Genomic DNA, 20,435 nt, shown 5'->3' on the forward strand with positions numbered 1-20,435 from the left:
CTGGATCTGACAAACATAAATGTTCAGAATAGAAATGTTCTCTCTCATTATTTTATTAAAATGTCTCCCCAAAATCACACCATTTTCAAAGTGATTTAAAAATGTAACATTTATTACTCGAGGCACTTAAAATACTTACCTATTTCAGGGAAAAAATATCAGATCACTATTAGTATTCAAAACTACTCTAAAGCAAAGTACTTACAGAGCTATTTCATGCGTTTAATTACGGTTTTAGTTTGCTTACATTTTCTGTTTAGGAGAATAGTTTTCAAGTGTCTTTGTAATCTGGCTTTCTGAAATAATCTAATTAGCTTTTAATAATGCCTTATTTGCAATGCCTTACTGGTTAATTAATTTCACTGACTGCTAAAACATAAAATACTTTTACATTTTGATTTGTAAGACAGAGAGAACAATGAAAAAAAACAGGTTAATTAAATGAAATTTATAGTATCCCAGACACACTGGGATTTATTCATAATAATTTTACCAAGCAATAAAACTACAACTAGTCTTCATATTCCTGGACAGGACTTTCTTGAACACCAGACATGACTTGATAAGCAGTCAGCTTCTTCAGCACATGCACTAGGTATTCAAAATGTACTTTTTATTGTTTTCCCACCTTTTTTTTCCCCCTTAACGTTTCTAAAATGGTAAGATTTACTTAAGTTTCCTTCACATCATCTAGGCATATACTCTAAGCTGGCCACAGAGGACAGAGACAGTTAACATAAAAGGTTATCACGTTAAAAAGGCAATTCACTGCATGCTGAAACAGGGATCTAAGGTAGGGCAATGGGTTCCCTCCAGCATGTATTTGCCAAGTACTATGCTCTAGCACAATGAAGAAGCACATTTAAGCAACACCAATGAAATTAAATTAAAAACAAATTCCTGTTTTATATAGTAGTCTTGGTTAATTAGACTAACCCTTATAAAAAGTGTTTTTCTTGCACTTTTCATAGGCATCACTAATGCTAGTGGGTTTGTTTGCATTGTCACAGTATTTTGTAAGCCACTCATTTAGTGCCATACAAGTATAGAATAATAAAAAAATATTCCTTACCTCAAAGAGCTCACTTTTAAGATAAGTACCTGCACAGCACAGTGCACGCTGTGCAAAGATGCTTGAGTTAGCCCAGAAGCAGTACAGCTAAGGCAGCAAGATGCTCTGCCCAGCCTAATCAGCCTTGCAGAGAAGCAGGCTTTATCAGCCTGGAAAATATACTCTGCTACAGCTTAGCCATTCCGCTTCCGAAGATAGCTCTTTCATGGCTAGCTCAAATATCTGTGCATTGGGAGATCATGTAATACAGATATATTTCAGGCATGGTACATTTTTTGCAACAAAGAAACATATCTTTTTCTAATGGTTACCATTCAAGTCACCCTTACTCCAGTTAATAAGGCAGGCTTTCCAGGTAAATAAAACTTAACTCATAAGCTAAGGAGTGAAAACTCCAAAATTCACTGTGTTTTGAAAAACACATTTTAGCTGTTTCAAAATCTCTACCTTTCAAAAACACAAACTGTATGCCCCTAGAGCTTTTTAAGTATTTCAATTACACAACTGTTCAAATGGACTTAGTTGTAGAGTTTCAAAGCCCTTTCCACATGTATTCAGTGATCTGAAAGGTCATTAACCAAAACATGATTTACTAGAAAAGTGGAGGTAAACCTCAAAGAACAAGCACAGAGATGACAAATGACTTTTCCCTGTGTACTTATACTTCCTGCCATGGTCTTCAGTACTGCCGGTTCTTCATCTCTTCTTCAGAACGAAAGGGTTAAACAAAAGTGCATATACAGAGGTGAATTTTCTCAATTTTCTTTAAACGCAAATCTGCAACATTCAGCTCCTGTGTGTTCCATAATACAGCCTACACGTATGATTTCACTGTTTTGAAGTATCACTGTATTACACATGCAGAAAATCTCTGAGATACCAACAGTTTTAAATGTAAGAAAATAATTGTCAAGAACGTGTGCAGTGAAAACATACCTTTTCTTTTCAGAGCAACTTTTTGGTTACCAAGAAAACTAAATCTTACTAAAAAGCCTGACACTGAAAAATCTTGCCATATATATGACATGACGAAATATGGGTTTTTTGATGCAAGACATACAAATAAACAACTTCCCCTTCAAGATTGAAGAAAACATATGCAGGTCTCAGACTACCAGAAAACTAATCCTTTTCAGATATATAATACTGTTATAAAAATCCAAGATTAGCATCTCCATCACTCTATTCAAAATCATATTAAGGTGATAAGCAACAGTTATTGCTGAGAATATAAAGGTAGTGGCTGACTTTGATTCAATGGTAAATGCAATAACCTCACAATTGCTTCAAAAATTAATTTCTTTTTTATCTTGAAAATGACATTAGCTTATGTCCGATCGTGTTTGGTAAGGTTTTTAAAGCGAACACCTGATTCTCAAGCATTAGTGTTTTAAATAAATTTCTCTTTTCCAAAACAGTCATGATAGCAACACCTATGAAAATGCAGGCTTATACTTCAAATTTAGAATAAAATAACCAAACCACCTTTTCAAGTTACGAGCTTTAAAACCTTGAGTATGTTATAAAAACATACACATTGAAAAAAGAACTCCTCAAAACATATATACCTTAACACAAAGGCATGCTGTTTCATAAGTATCTATTTAGACTATTGCCTAATTTCTAACACAGAAAATTGCTACTTTGAAAGTGCTGAAGAGGCAGAGAGAAAAATCCAAATGCAAAACTGAAATTACTTTAAATAAAAGAAAGATTCTCCTAAACCTTGAGATTATCAGATGATATCAGTATGTCAAAAGTGAGAGAAATCCGATTAAAAAGTTTGAGAGAAGCTCGATTTTACAGTTTCATAACTTAAACCTGTCACTTTCAAATACTTCTATATTGTCATAAATAAAGTGGTGAAATTCCATATTTTTCAATGTTCCATCATACAATAAAATAAAGCAGCATCCCCTTAAAAAAGAAAATCTTACCCTTTCCCATGTAAAAGACAGACCTAGTGCATCAAACTGTTCCCTCATGTGTTGAATATTACTGCAAAATAAAAAAAAATTAAAATATTTCTATCATGTGATCATATTTAAAATCAGGTGCTTATGAAGTTCTGAGAAATCAGAAGCACTAGTTAACCACTAAACACTATTATCTCACTAGCAAACTCAAGGAACTGTCAGAATACTCAAATAATAATTTTAAAAGTTCCTCGTGCATTCTGGTTCAATTTCAATGGCTGTGTATACAAGACAACAATTTTGCTTCTCTTGATTTGAGCATAACTGAAAAGCAAATATGGCACTGCAGTTTGAGGGAAACATTCCTGAAGCATCACGTCTCATTATTTTTAATTACCTTTACTGCAGTTGAGCCAAAGGACCCTCTGAAACCTTCACAATGCAGCAGAACGCACTTCCACCATCAGTTTAATCCTGCTCTATTCTGGCAATGCTATCCTGGCTGTATTTTGCTTTGGCTCTGGTGATCATATGGCTATAGGATGAGTTGAATCAACTTACCCATTCAACTGAAGACATGCCCTATGAAAAGTTCTCCAAAACAACCCCACAAATTTTCTTGCTTCCCTCTGATCAACGGGCTGATCAAACCAATACGGTGGCTACAAAAACAGCTGAGCCAACACAAAGGAGGTGGTGGGAACATATATCCTGGGAGGTGACAAGTAAGTCCTAAACTTCTGGTGGCAGCACAGCTATAGATAAACTTAAGTCAACTGCAAAACTGTAGGGCTAGACCTTGCCCCAGATGGACTATATTAAAAATGTAAAATAAGATACATCAGAATATACAGCAAAGCTTTAGTTTGAAAAAGTACTAAATTCAGTTTACCAAAATAGCCACAATTACACAGTATTAACTAGTGACCTGGTGTGAATTCATTCACATACTTTAAAATTTCTTAAAATATTTGTGGACTTTTAACTTTCTACTAAAATGCATTACATCAGATAAAGTATCATCCATCCTCCCTCAGTGGCTAATCTGACAGTCATGAAACCAAGCATTTAATTCTGATCCAGAACGAACTTGCACTGCTGAATAACCGAGTAATGCAAATATCCACTACTAACAGTCGCAGAGCCCCAGTTACACTAGAAAAAGCCTGCCTTTTCTGGTAAGGTACCTTTCCTGGTATGTGTATACTAGGCAATCCTCTTACAGACTCACAGCTTAGACTGGGACAAACTATATTTTCAGTAGTATTGCTTATATTAAAGTCCCACTCAAAATGAACTGTACCAATAAAAAAAATTTTCAAATTTGAGTGTATTTTCACAAAGCTTCTGCCACTACACTAACTCTTACTAACAAAAATTTCTGTGTTTTGTGTAAGTAACTCTGTCTTCAACTTGTTTTATGTTTTTTTCCTAACTTTGAGAACGTAAGAAGTAATAGTCAACTGGAGTTAATTTTAAATCCCTTTGTCAGAAAAATCAGGATGCTTTGATATTTGGTTGCTCACTCCTGAAACAAGTGAACTGGAATGCCTACTGTGTGCCCCCTTTTACAGGGGTGGCTGTCTCCGCACCAGGGATGACTAAAACACATCACATAATCACAGCATCATGTTCAGTTCAGTCATCCCTGCTGCAGGCATGAGAAACATTCAGGACAGTGACAGCAGAGAAAAACCGGAGACAGCAATTACTTCAGTGGTCAGAATTTAAACTGTCTGTATGATGAACCAACTCCCTTCCATAGCATCAACAAAACAATTGGGTATGTAAATAATTTGCCTATTTGGATGTTGTTATAATCAGTCCCAATGGTGATGCACTAACCTTTTTCAGTTTGTTGTTATAAAATTGTTATCTAGCTCTTAAAACTAGACAATCACTCATTTCAGTATTAAGGCAATTTTCAAAGCAAAATTTTCTTCCAGAATAAAACATCTTGTACATGTAACTACTAGCTAAACTGCTTTAAGTGTATGGAACAATACACACCTATTTACAAGAAAACAGAAACAGCACAGAAAGTAGCAGAAGAGAAACAGCTCAGGCTGTGCCCTGCCACAAGCTTTTTGATATGACCTGGACAAACTGCTAAGATGAGACAGGGTGAGCTGATTCAGTTCTTTGCTATGGCACAGTCTCTGTGCTTTTCTTCTGAGCCAATTCAACTCAGGCAGATAGCAGAATGGCTGTCTTCTGAGCTGGCAAGCCAAGTCAATTCAACACAAAGTCCTAGAAGTGCCAAAGCTAGTGTAATAGGTGAGGAGGGACCACATAGTAGAGAGAAGGGGAGAACACTAACCCTTTTGTAGTCAGCAAGTACTTAATGTCAGCCTTGTCATCTCAAAGCGACAACCATCACTTCTCTGTGCCTCATTTGTCATGTAGGCAAGGATCACAGTAACGCTCTATCTGGTGAAGGTTCCGTCAAGATAACTGAGGTAAAAACGAGGCACTTGGATGTAACAGACAGAGATCTGTTTTACAGCTGAGCTTCAGTAGGCTTATTGAAGGAAGGCAGAAATCATCCATTTACTGACCATGGTAAAATATATCTGATAGCCCACAACACACTATGCACAGTGATTTTTCAGACTCTCTCAAAAGAACAAAACCAGGTTTTTGTGTCTTGATGGTAACTGGTTCTCACGCATATTCTTATCTAAACCATATACAGAGGAAATTTTAAAAGAATCAGAATAACTAACTCAGAATTTGTGTATAGTGCACTCATGCCTTCTCCCTAAGTGAAATCAGTTGCCATCGTATTTTAGTTGGAAAAGTATCAAGCATCTCAACATGGGACCAGAAGCATAAGAAAAACTTAAAAGAAACAGCATTACCAAAGGAGGAAATGGATCAAGGTCCAAAAAGATACCACAGCTAGGTTACTGCATCCAGAGCACAACGAACTGCTTCACTTAAGATTGGTTTCCGAGTCATTTATAGAAATTAATGTTTACTTACGTAACTTTCTACTTTCTACTTTAAAGAATATTAGGGGAACACAACACCCAATTCTGTGGCCTAAAGCCCAAAATTGTCACAGAAATCAGCAGCAATAATGGCTGCTTATCACTTTCCAAGACCCAGTCTCAAATGAAATAACTATCTTCTTCCTCTTTTGCATGGTACTGAAAACTGCTAGTAAATCTAACCACATAGTTCATAATTTTCAACTGTGTATTCTAAACCAAGATTTAGCTCACCATAATGAAAGTCTGATTTATTTCTTGCTCACCAATTTGGGTGTTTGGGAACTGTCACTCTTCCAATATTCTACCTTTTTACAATTTAAAAGTATCAGGAGGTTTTAATCTCTATGACATTTTTTTTTTTTCAAAACTGAATGATCAGCACAGTCCCATAAAACATTGGCAAATAACCCTGTTTCTTTCTGTACTGTCTTCTACACTGGTTTTGCTCTGTTTTGTTGGTTTATGGGGGCCACAGTACAGGTATTCACAGTGGAAATGCCATATTACTTAAATTCATTAAAAACTACCTTTGTGTCCAGCTTGCAGGGTGAAGCCCATGTTCAACTGCAGCATTTTCTGCTGGTAAACCAAATGCATCCCATCCCATTGGATTTATTACCTGTCAGCAAAAAGGAAAAACACAATCTTACATAACTTTCTGGAATGGCACCAGCAACACACACAGGCCTCCAAAATAATGAATGGTGTTTTGCATTTCAGCATTTGTTTTGCCTGAATTGAACCTCTTTAAAACATGCCAACTACGGCTAGGTCTGTTTTAAAAGATGAATACGAAGCATACTTGCTATCTACAATGTGATGTTAGAGGGAGCTTCAAGTATTAAGCATTAAAGTAAATCCTCATGTCTATTTCAATACCAGGTTGACAATGACAAGAATCAATGCTTTGTAAATTTGTGTCACGGTCAAAATTAGCAGTTGATGCTACTGCTAAATAGAAAAAAATATTCATTCCAAAGAAGGAGAAGAAGAAAGCAAGCAAAACTAATTGCACCAACTGTTTTATAACTGTACCAGATGCATAGCCTACTATTTTTTCTTTTTGTTGAAGGAAAAAAAAAGAAAAATGCCATATGATAACCTTAAATCCAACAAATAAAATGAAGAGGGTGGGGAAAACCAGTTTAGTCAAATTTTACTAAAATATCTTTTGTAAAGATAGACTACAGGCTGACAAACTGTATTTCGTGACCACAAATAAGTAAAGGGGGAAAAAATTTTTACAAAATATAATAGATAATTTCTGTTGAAATAGTTATGTATCTTTCCTATTAACATACAAATTATTTAGAAAAATAATCTAGCAATACAGTAAGTATTCAAAAAACCTGTTTAATAACCAGGGAAAGAAAGGCCAGTACTTAAGATGCTGTCATTAAACATCCCTGTATATTGGATACTTGATAAAACCAATCCCATTTCTTACACCTACAAATGTGCTATAAATTCAATAATTATGATTAAAGTTATACAAGTTTAACAATAGCAAAACATGATTGAGTAACATTTTACAGTTTGTAAGAAATAGAAATTTTTACCCCTTAAAATATGTCTTTATATAAAGAACTTGTTCTTTAGTGGCATGTAAGCAAACAAGCAATAAGAAAGCAAGCCCAGCAATACTAATCTCATAAGCTATTTCCATGTGAAAAATCTGCTCATTTCGGAAGCATAAGAGCTACTTTTCTCACTGGTTTGAATTATTTCTATTCTTCTTTGCCACAACCTTCCAATCCTCTGACTTCAACGGATTCCTTCATAAAAAATATTTTAGAGATGTGTTTATAAAGGTGCCCTAGGCACCAACTCAGTGTAAAAGCAACAGGATTTAACAGCTGTGACTCCTCAGCATTCTCGTTTTCAATACCAAGCTAAACTAAACCTGCTGTATATCATTACTCTGTTGGTGCAGCAACAAAACCAAAGGTACTAACCTTGTCAACAGCTGTGATTCAAGCCAGCACAGTAAGGGTCCGTGCACAGCACATTTTTGATGTATAAATCTAATAGAAATTAGAATGCTATTCTGTGTTACAAGTTTCCCCTATTATCAAACAGATCATTATTCCTCACATCACAGCATCAGAAATAGAGTTCTAACTCCTTACTTCCCCACGTTATAGGTGCTACATAGAATATCTTATTTGGAGTCTAAACCACTTGTCAACACCCCACTGAAGCAAACCTCTCCCCAACCCTTCTCGTCTCCATCCCCCCAAGAGTAATCAAAACTATTGGTATAAAAGAGAAAAAAGAAAGGTAAACTTTACATAAACTTCAAATCTCAACAGAATTTTTTAAGGACACACTAAAATATTAGTTTCTGCAGCTGAGCTCTTTTTGACCACCACTATTGCTCACAACCTGTCTCTGGACAGAAATGATGAAATAAACCAGATTTTTTTTTCATGTATAATACATGTTTTCTCTTATTTAAACCCCCTTTGTTTAGACAAATGCCCTACATTTGCATCCCTACAAATACCTTCTTTTACTACAAGCTGATGCACATGAAGTGAGATTAGAAAAACTACTCAATTAATTTTTGTAAAATTCAGCTTCTGAAGATCTCCTGGATATAGATAAGCAGCCAAAAGCAAAGCACAATCTCATTTCTCACGCTCATGAGCAAAAGGATGTGGGAAGAACAGCTTCACTACTGGCTACAGACTCCCCAAAAAGACTGACTGATGCTTCAGACAGCTAATGTGCAGGCATTTTATCACTGTACCATCAGCACTAGCAGGAGTTATCTGCTCACACAGATCTTCCCAATTCTAGCATGTATATTAAAATACCATACAGTGTATTCACTTATCACATTCAAAAGACAGTTCAATTTAAGAACCAACAACATTCTTCAAGTTAAAGGGCTGAAGTATGCTAATTCAAGTTTCAATCAGAAACCTGAATTTAAAGAGACATTAAAAATATCCTCAAATTAATCTCCAGGATAGATCTATTTATGTAGTTGCTATAGAGATGAATGTAACATGCACAGTGGTTTAGAAAATTATTTCAAGTTTATTGTCTCTTTTACTTCTCTACCATGAATGGATTTGAAAGGCTTGTGAAAGGAATTTGTCTAAACAACAGGTCAGCAGCTTCTGGCTGGAATGTGTGTTACGTATCTACAGTTAAAATGCCACAGTCACCACACAGGACTTGGCATTACATCTTAACTCTACTTAGCCAACATAAAACACAAGACTGAGATTAACTATATAGCTCTGGAAAGCATAAAAAACCTCAACAGACATGGAAGAGAAGAAGAAAATATACAACTAACATGTCAGAAGTTGGCACAAAGAATAAAGGAACAGTTTGGCTGTTCAAAACAAAGGAAAAATAGGAAGAAAGCAATTTTTAAGACCAAAGGGTATTCCTTACAGCTCCTTGATGGTTTGGCCATAGGCTCTAACTAGCAGAAAACATGGCTGCTCGCTCCAGAATTACAGATGAGCAGAAGAAAAAAAGTCATCCACTTTCTTGAATTTCAAGCTGACTTGACTGCTTCTGACAGCAGTCTCTAAACCTTATGCAACTGAGGGATAAATTCTGCTCACTAGAGTGACTGTTCTTCCAAGCATGGCTTCTCTGCCCAGACAGTATTTTCTCTAAGCCACAAAGAGAAAGAAAAACAAATAATGAACGTATCTTGCAAGACAGCAGGACTGCCCAAGTCTAAGGATGCCTATACCTGGTAAAAGAAGGCAGGTGATAGTTTTCGTCATTTTAAGATGGCAGAAGCCAGTACTATCACCAAAGGCAGATGTGTGTTTCTGCTCTTCACAAAGAAGTGGACAGGTAAACTCTTCCTGGTTAAAACTACTAGGTTAGTTTTGAACACAGATTATATGGCTTAAGAAGTTCACATGATCAGGCAGGATCAGCTATGAAAGACCGGCATTTTCTACCAGTCAACATACTATGTTTTGCACAGGAACATAAAGTTGCAAGGAGATGATTAATTAGTGTGTGGAGAACAAAGCACTTGATAACTACCACACTGAGCGGTCTTTTCAGGAGCAGATTATTAAAAAGGAACACAGTTGCATCTTGAAACATTTTAGATTGCAAAGGCTCTCACTTCATATTGGCTCAAAGCATCGCTTTCAGAATCATTTCACAGCATGGTCAAAAATCTATCAATAATGATGGCTAGAGCTCTTAATGTGACTGTGGGACAAAGCAGAGGAAGACACAGTAAATCCATGAATTCATGTCTGAGATTTCAGCTCTTCCTCTCAGAGGTTTTTCATCTAATACTGCTGTAACAATCAGCCCATCACACTGACATTAGTAGGCAAGATCAGTAAAAGTACTCTGTAACGCAAAGCTGACAAAGATCTCGTAACACTCAGTTCCATGCCTCTGTCAACATAACTAGGACAGACAATTCAGTGAATTCTCCTTAACGTTTGTAAGGAAACAAAGAACTTGTTTGCTCTCCTGATGTGCTCAGTAGCTCTCAAAACTATGACCAGGGAGCTGACGTATCTTTCTGACATCCAGATCAGTGTATTCTAAATTTTAAGAAAGATAGCAGAATCAGTGTCAAAAATGCCTGTAAATAAATATATTTCAGAGAATTGTGTGAGAAGACAACCAAAGATGAAAATGAAGAAGCTTGCTGACAGATTAGTGATTTGAATCAATACAGCAAAGTCTACATTCCTGTCTCTATTACAGCCCCCTGACACCCTCGATGTGAACCAACCAAGAAAGGCTGACAAAATAGGTGATCTGTAGTCAAGAGTTTCAGCTGCCAGAGAACACCCCTGGCTCCAGCAGCAACTTTCTGTCATCCTCCTTGCACTTATCTCACAATTGTGCAACCACACACAAGTGAGACAGTAAGGACACGTGGCTGGAGAGGGGAAAGGAGAGGACGGCTGCCCCTTCCACTGGCCACCTACAATGAGGCTGAACATGTTGAAAATTGGATTTGTAAATTGACAGATTACAGATACAACACATTTTAAATACAAGACCTCCACCCGAATGCAGCCTAGATTGTCTTTTAAGCATACTTGGTATGCTTAACACCAATACACAACTGCTAAAAATTACCATCACCATCAACCAAAAAAACATCAAGCAGACAAGGCACACCTGGAAATAGATTAAAATAATGAATTTCTGACTAGTGCATATATTCTAGCAAGGACTATTTCAATGCTTCTGTGCAACAGAATGCTGCATATTAGCATTCTGATAAGGCACTTTCAAATTAAAAAATAATCAACCCATGAAGATTTCTATTAAAACATAAGTCTGCTTATAAAATGCTCTCATTTATTTCTTGTTCTCACAAGATACAAAATATGAATAATTATTCTATGTCCACACGCTACCATAAACGTTTAGAAAACAAAGGTGTCTCTCACCTCCTTAATCTCACACATTCTTGTCTAACATAACTGCATTTAAAATAATATCTCATTTTCTCTTTTTCTTTCAAAATGAAACAGAGTGAGCTCATTAACACCTTCAGTACTTGCTACTGGAAAACTAATTTTAAGTAAGATCCAATTCATACAGGAAAGGATACTTGTAATACTTTCCACTTGGTTTATACCACAGAAAATAACCTGGCAAAAGGACACACCAGCCTCACACAAAAAAATGGTGGAAGCAGCTAATGATGATTAGAAAATGGAACTGTATTGAAGTAATTCATCTTACTGATGAATTAATTGTAAAGTTTTAATTAAACTTGCCTTTCTACTACACCATTCACTTTTGCAATTTCAAGAATATTAAGATTCACTGCTGAAAGGGAAAACAATTAATGAAAATACATCCAATTTAAAAAAATAAGACATTCTGGATAAAACAAAAACGCTCTTTAAGTCATTTGGGGATACTGTGGAACTATCACTGACAATATTCCAATCCCACCTATCAGGAGCAGTCTAAATATAAATTAAGAAATCTGCTCCTAGTGTACAGGAATTTCACCCTGAATTGTCCAATGATCGTTCTTATTTCTGCACAACTCACACATGTGACAGCCTCGCTGTGGTATCAATTTCAATTCAAAATTTTATTAAAAAGGTATCACAGAAACTATTGAACTGAATCACTCTCTGTTTACTGATTGCTAAGGGAATAATTCTCAGTTCTCGGAGAGGCACAAATTATCCACTTTGAATTTATCAAAGACATGATAATGATAGCATTATAAAGCAATAGTAAATACTTTTTCCCCTGAGCAGCAGCAGACTGGAAATCTGCCATGGTGAAAATCACCATGAATATCTCTATAATTTGTACATGGCACTCTCAAATAATGAATAGGAAATCTCTTAACATCTTACAAAACTCCTACATTCAAATTCACAACATGCATGTAAATTCACAGAGAAAACACAACCAGAAACTGCACTTTATAGTTCTGGATTGGTTTATTAATAGATACAAATTTGTAATTTAAAATATATAAATTACTTTTTCATAGCATTTTAAAAGAAATTGGTTTGTAATAAGATCTGTGACTAAACTCTACATACACAAAAATTATTTTAACTGCACTTCAAGAAAAATGTTATCCTTAACACATTTTGGAAAGAGACTAGCTCAGTGCATTCATGCTAAGTAATCTATACAGTTTACAGTTCCCATGCAAAGACTTCCAACTTCATCTTCAGTAATCAGAACGTAAACAAGTTATAACAGATGTACTCTACAAATCATTTATGCAGCAACCCAATCCAAGTGCATGACAGAGTTTGTTTCTCATGCACTGCCTACAGGTCCTTGAGGACTACTGGAACAAGACAATGCTTCACTGGTCAGATCTTCAGGTAAAACAAATGGGACTTCACCACCCATCAGCACAATCGACGTACTGGCCCCGTATCGATACAACTCCAGTGATTACCTCCATAGTGCAACACACAAATTAATGCACCCCCTACTGAAAACTCTGCAAAGTTTACCACTCATCAGTACACTGAAAAAGTAACTGACTACCTACTGCAACATTACACTTGCATTAAATCCCACCCTGCACAGCATTTAATAAATGACTAGCCAGTCACGTATTGCAGAAAAGGCTGCTTCTCATTAGGTAATCTGTTTGATTGCCCATTTTCAGTGTCATAAGTTACCAATATCATCTGTGGCTTTATGTTGAAGCAGTATTTCTTCCAAAAACAAGGAGGGGAAAAAAAGAGCAAAAATATTTATTTTTCCCACTTAAAATGCTGGTGAAGTACAGGTTTCTGGCAAGTATCAGCAGAATTCAGTGCATATTACCTCTCTAGAATATTTTAATTGAAACAAAATCAGATCCTATCCAGCTAGAAAAATGAAATACTAATGTTGCCGTTTAGAAAAACAAAAAACCAGCATCCAAATAATTCAACGCTTTTCCAGTTAAGATTTCAAACTACCTCCAATATGAAGAAATTACACAAATGCATTCCAAAGAATGGTTCCAATTTACTAAAGGAGCTCTAATCCCTTTCTAAAGGCATTCAAGCTTATCCTTACTTAAGTATTACAACAAATAAGCCAATTCTTGCCTTCTCAGATTAAATCAATATGAAACTAATTTACTATCTTCTCATGAAGGCATTCTCTTAAGAAAAATATCTCCACCTTACTGAACATACACTACTGTCTTACTCAACCATATATACAAGTCAACTATGTACACATCATACATATTTTCCCTGATATTTTCCCTCACTGTTTATTAGACAACATATACACATTGCAGTCTGAAGTTTTCCCTGGGAACTTTAAGTGTGAATGTTTTTGCCTCTATTTTTCATGGTAACAGCCCATTATTCCTCGTTGCCTTACAAACGCTTTCAACCTACCTGTATCGCTTCTAGCACAGTTTTATGACTTCCTAACCAGGGTCAGTTCTACACCTGTATGTAGAGATATAGCTCCCAATATTATTTTCAATTACTCTTCCTTTTTTTTTAGTTTGGAAATGATGGAAGAAAAGTTTAAACAACATTACTACTCCAAACTCTTAACCTCAACTTGCCTTGAATATCTGAAATGTATTCACTTCTACTTAGAATTTTGACTTGGGAAAAATTAGCAGTCCCTGAACTTTCAAACATGCAATATTAAAGCTGAATTTCTGGAAGGGGCGGGGGGGGGGGGAATAGATCAATAGAATAACTTCAAATTTATGCATACTAACATTTTTTGTTTCTAAAGAATTTTTTCTTTTTATGTACTGAAGAATTACAGTAATTCCCTGAATACAGGAGAAAACATTTTTCTTGGGAATATCTATGTATAAGACATAACCATGTCATAGCCTACAACCAGCACAAAAAAGAAATTTTAACAGATTGCATAACTATGGCAATGACCAGAGAAAACATCTAGAGGCTGATAAATTAATTGCAAGGAGAAAAATCAATCATAAAGGCTTTAATTCTAAGTGATGGACAAATTAGCATGGCTAATAAAGAAAAGGGTTTTTTAAGGCAAATATAAGTTCCAACAAGTTAATGTACATAACTAACACAACAGCTCTCAGTCTGACATACTCAGGAAATCATCTAAGAGATGTTTAATGTCTCTTAATTGTACATGAAGGTTAAATTCTTTGGCTGCCCACCTTTAGTCATAAATAGATGTTCAGAGTGGTTAACACAACAGAAGATACACACATTTATAGAAATTCAGCATGTTCTACAGGCACTCTAATACCTTCAAAGTAATTTTTACATGAAATATAAAAATAAGCTGAAATTCAAGATTTAAAAACTTTATTATAAGACTTTTAAAACTTTTCTGGGAAAAAACAGGCAATCATGGAAATAAAACTTGCTTTCACAGCGGCTCTTGTACTTCATTGCAACTATATTATCTTTTCATTTTCACCAAAGCTAGAATACTTCCCTTGTATTCAAAAGCTAACACCTACAGCATCCTACTGGACGTAGACAATTATTTTCACTTTATTTTAGCTAGTACAAGAGGGAGCAAGTTTTCATCCGTCTGAACAGAAATTTAGTATCTCCAGTGTTACTGACGAGAGATGGCTTATGTCCTGAAATGACGTCTCCAGTGGTCTTAACATCAAGCAAGAATCAACAGTCCCTTCAAGAGCCTAGTTAGCACAATTTTTTTATTGAGATCTAAGCTCTGGTCATTCAGAGAAGTTAGGAAAGATTAGTGTTACAACAGACATCGGGGTTTTTTTCTCATTTAAAGTCTAAGGCAGTTATTTCTTTTTCCTGTAATTTTAAAAGCATGAGAATGCAATTCTGTAAAGCAGCAGCACATATTCAGTGCATGGTATGTTCATCATTGGCATAAAACACACAGTATTTGGAAAGGGAGCACACTGAATAATTCAGTGACAATACCTTTAAGAGTCTCATGGATGGTGATAAATCCAGGAAACGCTACACTTCAACAGCACTTGTAGCAAGGAAATTGCACTTAGTACCACAACCAGCAACTAACATTTATTTCTCCATTTCATTTTCTTTGTACTCTTTTGAGGTTCTGATTCCTATATTCTTGAGCTGCTCCTCCTCTCTCGTACATTAGAGAGAATTCCTTTCCGAGTCTCATCCTAGATTCTTGCTTAAGGCTATTTCTTTCCTTTTGTTTGTCCCCTGCCCCAAAATTGGGTATTCTCTTTCCATGCTCCTCCTTCCTACTGTTTCCAATTCTTGACATTTTCCGCCTACCAGATGTCTTCTTCCTCCTTAATATGGTTGTCACTTGGGCTGCAATTCTCTTACATCCTTCAAATTTTACCCACCAGCCTTTACTGCAGAACACCAATTAGGATCCCACCTGTAGACTGCAGGGACTCTCAGCTCCAGCTTCTACCTACCAGAGAGAGAGAAGGGAGCAAGGGAAAAATGATGGCAAGCATGGGGCAGACTGGGAAATGGAGGAATGTGGAAGAGAAAGTGGGATTTCTCCTTGCAGATGCAGCAAGTTAGTTAGTCTTAGCCTACCTGGTAGGCTTGCACCTTCAGAAGACAGTGTTTTGTATGTACAAGCAGAGCTGAAAGAGGCAAACCAAGGGGCCAGTCACTACAGAACAGAAACTTCTAGTTTATTCTTCCACATGATGTGACGTGCAACATGACCCTGCTCATCTGACTTGTAGCAGTCGTGCAAAAGGGTTTCCCTCCCAGCTGGCACAGAGGAGCAGGATGTCCTCCCAAGTCTGACAAAGGACATCAGTTCTCAGGAGAAGAAATGGTGAACGTTGACTTCTGTAGTCTCTTTTTCTCTTGCCCGCTACACCTTTTCCTCCCCCATGGCAGTAGGGTCTTCAGTCTCCTCTCACAGAAACGGTGGGGCTCACAGGTCTCATCAACACTGTGCCATGCATCAATAGATTCATTCAGGTAGCTGATATAGCATCAGCTGTATCATTTGAGATAGCTTCTAACAATTTGTTATCAACAGTGAGTTCTTAACACCATCTGTTTTCAAAAAGTCTCAAATTTCAATATTCCAAGCTTCAGAGGTCATTATCTATGCACCTACAGCATATATTCCAAATAAACCTTCACCTTCATGGCTTTTGGAAAATACTGATTTCCTGACCAATTACAATACTAAAACATCAAAAACCTACTGCCCATCTTTTCTTACCTGCATCCCTCTCATTTTCTGGAACCGAGCTACTGCATCACTCATGGTGTAGACACGAACATGGCCCATGTGAAGCCTTCCAGAAGGATATGGGAACATAGAAAGCACATAAAATTTCGGTCTTGATTTCTAGAAAGAAATTTTTAGAAAGTTGTAACTATATGAGTTAGCATTTCACTTGAATACATGTGCACATTATAAACTACATGGCACGATGAAGAGAAAGAAGGTTTTGCTGGAACTGATCCAAGTGAGCACTGACAAAGTTCATTGGATCAAATTCTTTGGGGCTGTAAATGGAGATGTTTTACCAGACTTTGCTGCCATCTCATCAATTTATATTGATATTTATACAGCACTCAAGAATTATGTTTTTAATTAACTTTTACTCAACAAAAGATACTTTAACGTAACTGCAGCTTAACAAATGACCATTCCCTACCATAGCATCTGTAACTGATTATCTATGCGTTCCTAATCTGTCCCACCAAAAAATGAAAACATGACAGATTAAATTATCCTCTTAACAGTTTAAACAAGTGTTGTATTTTGTATTTACAACAAACATGGAGCTCACTCCTGGCCAGTTGCTTTTTGTCAGCTGAACTGCAGTAACTCGCTGAGTGACAAACTCAATCATTTGCAATTGCATGAACATCCACTGAAGTGAAACCATTCAGTTCCACTATGTATGCTCAGATCCAAATACATCTTACAAGCAGTACCTTGCACAGTGAAAAGTAAAGATTTAATTTAGTTAGGTTTGAGTAAATGGACAAAAGTTACAAAGAAACCAAACATTATCTCTTTCACATAAATTATTCCTAATACATCTTGATTAGCATTAAGTTATCATCGATACATGCCTGGTAAGTTCCCACAATATTTTTTTTATGTTAATAATGAAAGAAAAAAATTATGGGCAGCTTTTACTATTCTGAACAAAACTCTATTCATATTTGTCAAATACTACTTCTTTACCACTTATGTCCAATAATAGCAAAATCAGAAATAATCTGAATACTTCACTGCAGCACTATACACTATTTGCCTCTTAATATGAGTTATTAAATCTACTTCAACTGTAAGGATAAACAAAAGTATCATTAAAAATAAAATTTAGAACTTAGCATATGTAGCTTTCCCTGCTACCTGTATGCATGCACACCATTTTCATCTCCGTTTATCTCCTCAGAAAAAGCAAGCCTCTTTTCTCTCTTCGACACTTTGACAGAATCAGGTTTTTGTTGGAAAGGAGGCACATTTTAGGAAAGAACAAACATGAAGGGGCACAAAAATGTTTTTATACCTATGTGACTGAGCATAATTGAGAAGGCAAAAAGAGTCAGAGACTGAGATCACCACTATTTTCAAGATCTTTTATTGCATGGGAAAATTTGTTTTTTCTGCAAGTCACTCATTATTCCTAGGACACTATAAACCAGAAATTATTCTTGAAAAATCATATTCCCTTAACATAGATTTTAATGAGTCACAGTGTGTAGTGTAATAGATCTGCAATAACCATTGGGAACAAGAACTTAAGAAAATTGTTTACAAAAGTTACGAACATAGATGTTTCTTTTAATCCCTTAAATAATTAATTCCTAAATGTGGTATAATATACAAACATAAAAACTGATTAAACACTTCCTAAATTTACAGGTTCATACTTTGCTTATCACCCTGTTTATCCTCAAGATTTTTTTTATTATTTTACCACCTATTTCATCAAACACTTCCTAAATTTACAGGTTCATACTTTGCTTATCACCCTGTTTATCCTCAAGATTTTTTTTATTATTTTACCACCTATTTCATCAAACACTTCCTAAATTTACAGGTTCATACTTTGCTTATCACCCTGTTTATCCTCAAGATTTTTTTTATTATTTTACCACCTATTTCATCAAACACTTCCTAAATATACAGGTTCATACTTTGCTTATCACCCTGTTTATCCTCAAGATTTTTTTTATTATTTTACCACCTATTTCATCAACAGTTTTTAATAATCTACTATTATATAAAAGTATTTTCCCCCAAAATGTAATATACATCTCATCATTATAAGCCAACGGTACTAAGTAAGTTTCAATTCATTTCACCGAGAAAACAAAAATATCAAACATATAATTTCCATATTTCTCATAATGCTTACATTAGTTTCTGAAATTCTGCAAACCTGATCCTTTAATCTCGGGAGCCACCAATTTTCAACTCTTTTTCTTGTCTCCAACCCATAGCTTTTTTCCCATTTCCCCGTCTCACTGTAAATAGTTCTGACAGAAGGAGGAACCAGTCTTCTCTGCCATTTAATTAATCCCAGGAAGCCATTTAGCTGTCTCTTCAAACATGAGGAACAAGTGCCAACTCTCTGACAAACTGACTGCATTCTTAAGGTTATGATATCTGAAAAAGACAAAAACATATATTTCAGTCTGCAATATATAACAGGAATTTAGTGGTTATTATCATTATACAGAAATTGGTAGCTATGAAACATATTTTAGCTTGATTTAGATTACTTAGCTGTTTTGCATGGTACTTGCATTTTATTCCCATGTGTTTGAATTATAAAAGCATTTATTTTTTAGCCAAGAGAACTAACTGTGGCCCTTGCACGAAACAAACCTGTTCTGTTAGATTTCTTCTCTAATAAGATAGAATTCTCACATTCAATCTCCCATAAAAGCAGGATCAGTCAACTGAAGGTTCAAGAAGCTCAGTTGCCTGAACAGAAGATGGCTAACAGGGTGTTAGTAAAATTTAGAATGAAGTAGGGAGAAGAGGAAGTTGGATGAAATTATCTTGCAAAACTACTGAATTTGTCATCACTGAAACGACATGGGGGAGGATGACTATAATTAGTAGATTTCAACTAGACATTCTAAATTGACTATTTTGCTAAGGGCTTCCTTGTCAGTATAGCTTCCTGCAAGAACTACATGAGAAACTTACACTGTTCAGACAAGATATAATTTAACAAGTCAAGCAAGTAAAGCAATCCAGTTCTCTTTCAACTAAAAATCCAGTTAAAAGAACTCCTCATACACTTTAGAGTGAGTCTTCTAGAATAAAACTACTCAGATTTGAGGAAGATCAAATAGCCCGCATGTTTGGGATCAGTCTCAGTAAGATATTTACTGATTTTACTTCCTACAGGAGGAAATACAGCATTAAAAAAACCCTGCCTACTCTGAGATTTGTTCTTCATCTTCACCCTCCAATTCCTTTCTTAAAAAATTTGTTTCTTTATTTACATCAATATTTCCTATCCTCTATGGTTGTGGGGTGGGTTTTTTTTCAAATTTTGGCCTATATACATGACTGTTGTACCAAGCTAGCTATTCAGTCTGTTCATAATTTTTCTTGCAGTTACATCAGTAAAATCTCTGTGTAGAGAAACCTTGTATAAGAAACAGTTTTATTTATGTATTTCCCATACAACAGCAACATTATCAGTAGAAATAATTGCTATACCACCTAAATTAGGTCCCCAGTAAGCTAGTGGGAGATATACTTCCTTAACATTTACCACATATGCGTACGCAAGCCCTCATTGCCTGTCTCATTACATATCTACAGAATTGCATCTCTTCTCTCTTACTTATCAAGCAAACTCTTTTAAACATTTTTTCATTTATATACATGCCTTATATTGACATACTTATTTACATACACACCAGTGCTTTGAATTTTTTGTTGTTAATCTCTAAAGTTGCTCTCATTCGTCATAATAACAAATCCACGGCTGAACTCAGGATTCCCTGTGCAGGTGCACAGGAGTTATTCAGGAGACACTTAACTTCTCCCCCACCATAA

General features: G+C 35.8%; 1 protein-coding gene across 2 annotated transcripts in view; it reads right to left on the reverse strand.

Annotated features, from left to right (window-relative positions):
* The window catches only part of LARS2 (leucyl-tRNA synthetase 2, mitochondrial), a 91,482-nt gene that overhangs the window by 69,670 nt on the left and 1,377 nt on the right, over positions 1 to 20,435 (reverse strand). For both annotated transcript variants that reach the window (XM_049816550.1, XM_049816549.1), the window contains exons 2-5: positions 18,772 to 19,022; positions 16,611 to 16,739; positions 6,512 to 6,603; positions 3,010 to 3,070 (exon numbers count right to left, since the gene is read on the reverse strand). In XM_049816550.1, coding sequence (XP_049672507.1) covers positions 3,010 to 3,070; positions 6,512 to 6,603; positions 16,611 to 16,739; positions 18,772 to 19,005 — 516 coding nt within the window. In that variant the 5' untranslated portion in view covers positions 19,006 to 19,022. The remainder of the gene's footprint in view (positions 1 to 3,009; positions 3,071 to 6,511; positions 6,604 to 16,610; positions 16,740 to 18,771; positions 19,023 to 20,435) is intronic.

Source organism: Accipiter gentilis, chromosome 14 (genome assembly GCF_929443795.1).
Source record: "Accipiter gentilis chromosome 14, bAccGen1.1, whole genome shotgun sequence".
In the NCBI taxonomy this organism is placed as follows: domain Eukaryota; kingdom Metazoa; phylum Chordata; class Aves; order Accipitriformes; family Accipitridae; genus Astur; species Astur gentilis.